The following is a 7,660-nucleotide window of genomic DNA, read 5'->3' on the forward strand; positions in this document are numbered from 1 at the left end:
TGTGCTGCTGTCGCGGCGGTGTTTGAGGCGGCTGCTGCAAAGAGAGAAGCTGACGCGGCTGCCATGGATGGTGGAGGAGACGGAGGGAGGAAGAAGGGGAAAGCAGACGAAGGAAAGATGGGTAGTAGCAGAGCCAATACTGCTGCTGTTCCGGCTGCTGCGGATGATGGACAGAATGCGAGGAGTGGTGAAGGTTTGGCTGAGACTGAAGTAGAGGCTGTGGTGGATGTAATTCTGGGGGCATAAACTGATACCGAGGCTGAAGCGGACGTTGAAGTTGAACATGATCCTGAGGCTGGAGGAGGAGCTGTCGGTGGGAGGAGAGGAGGAGAAGGAGGCGGAGGACAGACGGCTGAGGGAATGGAGGTCAGCTCGGTTGTGTCGGACATGGAGGAGGGAGGGGACGACGAGGAGTATGAGGACGAGGAGGTGGAGATGAAAGGACCCATAGAGGAGAAGATCTTTGGCGAGGCGAATGCTGGGTTAAAGAGCAGAGGAATGAGGAGAGAATCCAGCAGGCTGAATGCAAAGAGGAAAGCCGATAAGGAGAAAGCGGTGGAGAGAAGACGGGTGAAAGCGACAGGAGGAGTTGCAAAGTGTCCGGACAAAAAATAAATAGAATGAAAACAATAATAACCTTAATAACACTTGTAATGGTGACAATTTCCTCTTTCAATTGGAATGGGCTGAGGTCCAAGGACAGGAGAGAGCAGGCCTTAATGATAGGTGACTCAGACATTATTTGCTTGCAAGAGACACATTGGGATGAAAGGTGTGTGGAGGATGTAAGGAAAGAATGGATGGGAGAAATGTATGTAAATAATGGGAGTGTGGGTGCTAGAGGGGTGGATAAATGGTTAAAAGGGGATGTGATTAGAAGACCTGCATCAGAAAAAGTGTGGATGAGTGTTGTGAATGGTATGACTGGCAGGAGAATGTGGGAGAATGTGGGAGAATGTGAAAATTAAGTGGAACAGTATTGAATGTGATAATTTAGATTTTTTGTTGAGGCATAATAGGGTGTTTAACAACCTGATCATTAGCCATTTTGATGCAACTGTTGAGAGAGAGTGTGATGTGTGTAAGGATCAGGTTGAAACGTGTTTGCATGAGTTTGTTGAATGTAAAGAGCTTGTAGGTTTTTTTGGAAGGATGAAAGAGTTAATTGGTAGATGTTGGAATGAATGGTATGTGAGAGAAATGGAATGGAAGGAGCTGTGGCTGTTTGGTCTGATTGAGAAGAAGGATGAATGCAATGTGAATCTTTTAAATTATGTTCTGAGCCATGCAAGGCGTGCGGTCCAAATAAGGAGGAACATTGCCCATTTCGAGGGTAAAATGTCAAAGGTGTGGCATATAATGAAGAGGACAGTAAAAAGGGACATTAACCTTGTGCTAATACATGTGGAAAAGGACACATTTTGCGAGGATTTTGTGGATGGCAGCAGGCTAGTTGAGCTGGATGAGGAGGGAGCTTTGTGCTTCAACTTTGAACGGAAAACTTAAGGCACACTACCTTTAAGCTAGTGATATGAAATATTGAATGTGTGTATTATGAGCAATGCTTTATGTAGTTGTGATGAGATGTTAAATGTCTATTTTTGATAATAAAAGATAAAAAAAAAAAAAGTAGGGGCTTGGACTGCGAGCCGTAGGGTCGCTGGTTCAAGTCCCCGACCAGACCTAAAATATGGAGTGTGGACTGCTACTTGGAGAGGTCCCAGTTCACCTCCTGCCCTGCCGTGGTGCCCTTGAGCAAGGCACCGGACACCCCCCTTCCCCCCTCACTCCCATTGCGCGGGCGCTATACAATAGCTGCCCACTGCTCCTGGTACTAGACTCCTGGTACTAGGATGGGTTAAAAGCAGAGGCCAAATTTCACTGTGTGCTGTGTGCTCTGCATGTGTGACCATTAAAGAGAGGTTCATCCCTCCCATTCTATCTCTTGTGTCAGTTCGTCTTGTCGAAAGTGTCGATCTTGTTTTGTATTCCTATTTTTGAAAATAAAGTATTTACTCATACTTTACCTCTGTCTCCCGGGTCGTGCATTTGAGTCCTTTACCAAGTTCGTGACAGACAAAAGGCAAAACATAAAAATGAGTCTTGAGATATTCTGATATTTCCTGTAGTGCTTTTGCATTTGCCCTATCCAAATGCATTACAATCTATAACAGGTATGCGTCATCATTATTTAATGTTTATAGTTTATGAAGTACAGTTTTTCCCCTCATTTATGTTGATCATTACATTACATTGCATTTAGCTGACGCTTTTATCCAAAGCGACTTACAATAAGTACATTCGACCAAGAAGATACAACCTTGAAGAAAACAGAATCATATAAGTACATCAGGTTTCATAGAGCCAAACATTTCAAGTGTTACTCAACTGGCTTTAGATAAGCCAGCCCTTTATTAGTATAAAAGTGCTTTGTTAATAGTTCTATCGCTCGAAGTGGAGTCGAAAGAGATGAGTTTTCAGTCTGCGCCGGAAGGTGTGTAAGCTATCTGCTGTCCTGATGTCAATGTGGAGCTCATTCCACCATTTTGGAGCCAGGATAGCAAACCCACGTGTTATCTTCATCATGTTTCTGAGAGCTTAAGGATACACACAATGAGATTTGGGGAGTTACATTAAATATAAACATAACTTTTTAGTGTTCATTAAAAAACAACTTCACATGGCTCTTTTAGTGTTCATTCTGGCAGTTGTTCACATTTCTGTAGTAGTTTTTCAATGAGTGCCTCCCAACAGCGATAGATTTGCATACATGGCCATAACCGTTGGTCTTGTCTGTTACGTGCACGGCGAACATGTAAAGCAGTGTCATTGTGTCTTTGCATAATGTGCCTTCTCAAATCGTTTAGGCTAAGAGAAGATAAACTAATCGTCCTTTCATGAGTTGCTTTGAAAGTTACAGATAAGTTAGAGGAAGTTCAAATGTTCATAACAATTCCATGGAAGACAATATTAAAAAACAATCTTTTAAGAACACGAATCAACCAAAAACCAAACAAAGAATGTATTTTCTCTTTATTGAGGAGATAATTACTTTTTGTATACAAAATGAATTAAAACCTTTGACTTCACAGTGCATGCGCATTAAACCAGGACCTTGTTACATCACTTTACATAAGTGCAGTCAGTGTTGTGTCCTAACCTTTTAGGATCATGTTAAAACTCCTCCCTTGTTGTCTGACACTGCTATGATGTCTAATCTAACACACGAGTGACTCCCGTTCATCATAACAACTGCCCAGGCTGTAGCTTCTAAGAAAAGAGGAACATCCTAAAGTCATTTTCTGATACTTCCTCTAGTACCTATGTATGCATTCGGCCCGTCCACACAGCGGCGTGCGTTGAAGCTTCCAACGCTTCTGCCCATTCACTTTGAATGGGGTGACGTCACTTTTAGCCGAACTGCATCGTGGGAAGCGACGCGGAGCGTTGCTGGCGTGGCTCGCTGCAAAAGTTGAGCAATGTTCAACTTTTGACGCCTCGGCAGAAGCGTCAGCCAATCGAATCATATGCCAGTACAAGCTCTAGCCAATCAAACCGCTGCTTGTGTGTCAGGGGCGGGAGATTCATGTGATTGGTTGTTGGCCGTTAGCCCTGTCCAAATGCACATGTCTTTGCAATAACCTCCCGGGGCGAGTTACATTCAATATCAAAATAAATGTTGTTTGTTCACAAGAGAACTCTACAGGGCATCTTTACTGTTCATTAAATCAGTTGTCCACATTTCTGTATAGTTTTCTCCTTGACTGTCTCCCAGCACCTGTAGCTTTGAATATAGGGCCATCACCGTTTCTCTGTTACTTGGAAAACATGGAAAGCAGAATGGTAAAACATGTAATCTAAGAGAAGATAAACCAATCTTTCTTCAATGAGTCACTGTGACAATTCTACATAAGTTCGTAAAAAAAATAATTGCATAACGTGTATGGACCTGTGGAAGAAGAGCCAGTGCTCATGTATGTGTTAATATCTTAATAAAGACAAAGACAGACAAATACATAACATTTTAAATTGAATCATTTTAACATAAAACACCACAAATAGCTTGTGGTGTTTTATTTCAGACTTAAAATAAAATGTGGGATAGAATCAATAATATCTTACAAATAAAAAAGTGGGATAGAATGTAATCCAAGATAAGTTAATATATCAAATATTAGAGGAACAATAATTTTATGTCTGAAAGCCATTTTTACTTTCAATTATGTGAATTCGTTTAGCACAGACTTTTACCTGACTTATGCAAAGTATGTATTTATTTACAAGTGAAAGAAAACACAAGTCAATCCAAAAATAAAACTTTTCTTTAAAAAGTTTAGAGTACAAATATAACTAAAGGTTAATTCAAATACTTGTGTGAATGCCTGACCATACTCTAAGATAGCGTCTAAAGATACGGTATAAGATAAGGTCATTTCTAAGATAAGGTAATTTCTGTCTTGCAAAACGGTCCCTTCCTTATAATATGACACTTCCTAACTGCCGACGATGAGGGAATTTGCAAATGTGGGACCTGCCCATCATGAAGGCAGGGTATATATAAAGTTGACCGTGAGTCCTGAACACATGCTGAGGACCGGTTGTCTGAAACCTTTGACCTGAGGACTTCACCTAGTGCATCTTCCCATCCTTAAGGCTGGTGAGTTGAACTTTTAAATCATATTTTGATCATAACTTGTTTCTGAAATAGTTTTGTTGCATTTGCCATGCCGCTGTCCTAACGTATCTGTGTTACTGGAATGATGATGCAGCTCATTGTTTGTGACTTGCTTTGAGTATCTGCTTGGATTCAACAGATGTCCTGACTGCAGCGATGGAGGGCAACATGTGGACCTTTGCTACACTGGGTCTACTCCTTTGCTGGATGATGCCTGTTGACTCGGTGAGTTGAGCATGTGGAAGTGGGTGTTTTAAAGATCAAGTTCATATATGTCTATAAACACATCTCACCAGTGAAACTAGAATAATGTGTTCTTTGGAAGCCTGGGAAAAACATGATTTATACTTTTTGAATAATCCTTTTAATGCGATCTGGTTGGGACAAATTATCATTATTAGAACCTGCATTTTGCATCAAAGAAGTTGTTGCATGGGTATAATTGGTCTCCTTTTTTAATTTATTCTTAAGGAACTACTATGAGTGTGTACAAGTGCTAAAGTGGCAGTGTTACTAGGATACCATCATTTACTAAGTGATGCATTTGAGTTTACTCTCAAGCCTCAAGCCTGCTCCCAATCGTAACTCATTTGACAACTTTCCCCATCTAAATAAGGTTCTAAAAGAGACACTGTTATACAGTACAGTTTTAATTAACAGTGCTGGTTTAATGATGTTTGTTTTCATCTTTCTCTTTGTTGTTTTTTAGGGGATCTTATTTTTCAAATGGGCCAAAAAGGCGAACCAATTGAGCATGGTTGAAGATTCGGTTGATGACATGTATTTTGGCTGCAATGACAAAATGATGACAATAGTGAAGGACAGATTCCTTGAAGAAGAAAAAGCTGTGAACAACTTTGGAATACACTGGAGTGACTCAAAATCTTGTGCAGAAAAGGAAATTAATCCGAGAGAGGATACGGCTCTAACCATAGATCACATTAGGGCAATCTGTGTTTACACAGCTAACAATGTGTACAAGCAATTTAATACTGCAGTCCGGACAGAAGGGAGATCCTATCTCTCCTCATTCAAATACCACTCTTTACATTACCTGCTGACATCTGCCATACAGATCTTGAATAACAACAGCCCCTGTCACTCTACTTTCAGACGATCCAAAGATTTATTTACTGGCAAAGTCAACCAAATAATTCGGTTTGGCTCCTTTGCCTCAACATCTATCAAACCAGGCTTGATGAACTTCGGTACTAAGACCTGCTTCAAAATTGAGACCTGTTTAGGCGCTGGAAAAATATTCAGTCTTTCCTAAAGAGGAAGAGGTTCTCATCCCTCCCTACGAGAGGTTCGAGATAACTGAGATAAACAGAGAGAACACATTTCCAGGTCTGGAGAATTGTAAAGTTGTCTTTGTCTTGAAGAGTGCAGGGGTCCATAGCTCTCTGAACTGCAAAGCTATGCATTTGAAATGAAGCTGTATTGCTCCAACAAATGGAAAATACCATGTCCATCGTTAAACCTTCTAACTAGCTTGTCATAAATGGATTAGTTACACGGTGTTAAACATGGCTTTATTTTCTCTATGCTGATACATTTTAATGCTCAGGCTTTGATCAATCATTGTGGACTTGTTTAATCAAATGCTCCAGCAACGTGGTATATTTTCTTTGTCCAATTACAAAGAGACGTTTTAGACCTGTGTTGTTGTAATTGTTGAAAATAAAATAACTGCTTCTGCTTAATACTAATGCTTATTTTTCAGTGTCGTGTTTTATTCAAATGTTTACTCTAACATTTACAAAAAAATTCAAAGAAATTGTATTTTACATACAACTCCATATTTCCATGGTTTCTTATTCTATCTTGGTCAATTGTAATCTCAACAACATCTCAACACTTTACCCTCTTTAGTCAAATCATGTACACATATGAATTTGTTTTGCATGCCATCAAAATACTCATAGACATTATTTGGTTGCTGATCATCAGGTGATACAGGTGTTTTGTGAGTGCTGATATTAAAGCTGGAGTTCCTGCAGTGTACAGAATCAACTGCAAGAAACTCAGACCAGGAGAAGGTCAGTGCTTTCAAATGTGTACACTTTACCTTTCAAGTTAATATCTAAAACAATGTATGAATTAGATTAACATTTTAGGTTAATTGGTTAGAATAGGTTATCGGAGTTGCTGGCTTGATTTTGTGGATGATTTTGTAACACTTCCTATGTGAGTAAGAACAGGTATCACACTGATATTCAAAATAAATGTTACATTATAATGTTTTAGTATTTCTAAGGAAATTATCAAACCGTCAGGTAAAGTGAAGTAATACATATTTGTGAAATATGATGCATAACTATAATGACACATCGATATTTTCAGATGCTAATGCATTATAGACATGAGCGTCATAGAAAATGTTGCAATTGATTTGAATAATGGCCATTCTTGACAAATGTAGAACTTGAGTGCAGACTTATTTGGTGAGTTGTGTGTCAGGCAAAGAGAGGTTACTGGTTTGCGAATGATTGTAAACAACACGTTTTTGGTATTGCCGATAAATAAAGACAACATTTCCTTCTCATACAAAGAAGGATGTAAAGGTCAGTGGCATATCTCACACTTTGACCCTGATAACTATATTTAAAGGACTTTTCTGATATATCCTACTTATTTAAATAGAGTAAATAACATTTATTTTCTTGTACATATTTCCAGGAAAGATGTCAAATTTCACAGCAAAAGAAAACAACGTCACAGCTTTCTGCGGCCTCTGTGTCAAGTCACCTGTCGTTTATTGGGAATGCTGGCACAGACACCCTTTAAAGCAGTGGTTCTCAAAGTGGGGTCCGCGACCCCCCGGGGGTCCGTGGCACTCTGCCAGGGGGTCCATGAAACGTTTTCAGATTCATTAATTTAAATTATCATATCATTTTTTTTTCTTCACAAAAGGCTTCATAGTTCAACAAATAATATTTATTTTTTTTAATCTAAAATAGTTCATAGATTACGTTCTAATCTAAC

The 7,660-nt window shown here is 39.5% G+C and overlaps 1 protein-coding gene across 1 annotated transcript; it reads left to right on the plus strand.

Moving 5' to 3' along the window:
* Window positions 1-4,831: 4,831 nt before the first annotated feature.
* On the plus strand, window positions 4,832-6,108 carry LOC117562072 (GPI-linked NAD(P)(+)--arginine ADP-ribosyltransferase 1-like). The gene is given in 4 exon segments (XM_034239850.1): window positions 4,832-4,900; window positions 4,935-4,970; window positions 5,415-5,920; window positions 5,922-6,108. Coding segments are annotated over 4 exon segments (798 nt in total).
* The last annotated feature ends 1,552 nt before the right edge of the window (window positions 6,109-7,660 follow it).

The sequence above is a fragment of the Gymnodraco acuticeps genome, unplaced genomic scaffold, assembly GCF_902827175.1.
Source record: "Gymnodraco acuticeps unplaced genomic scaffold, fGymAcu1.1, whole genome shotgun sequence".
NCBI lineage: Eukaryota > Metazoa > Chordata > Actinopteri > Perciformes > Bathydraconidae > Gymnodraco > Gymnodraco acuticeps.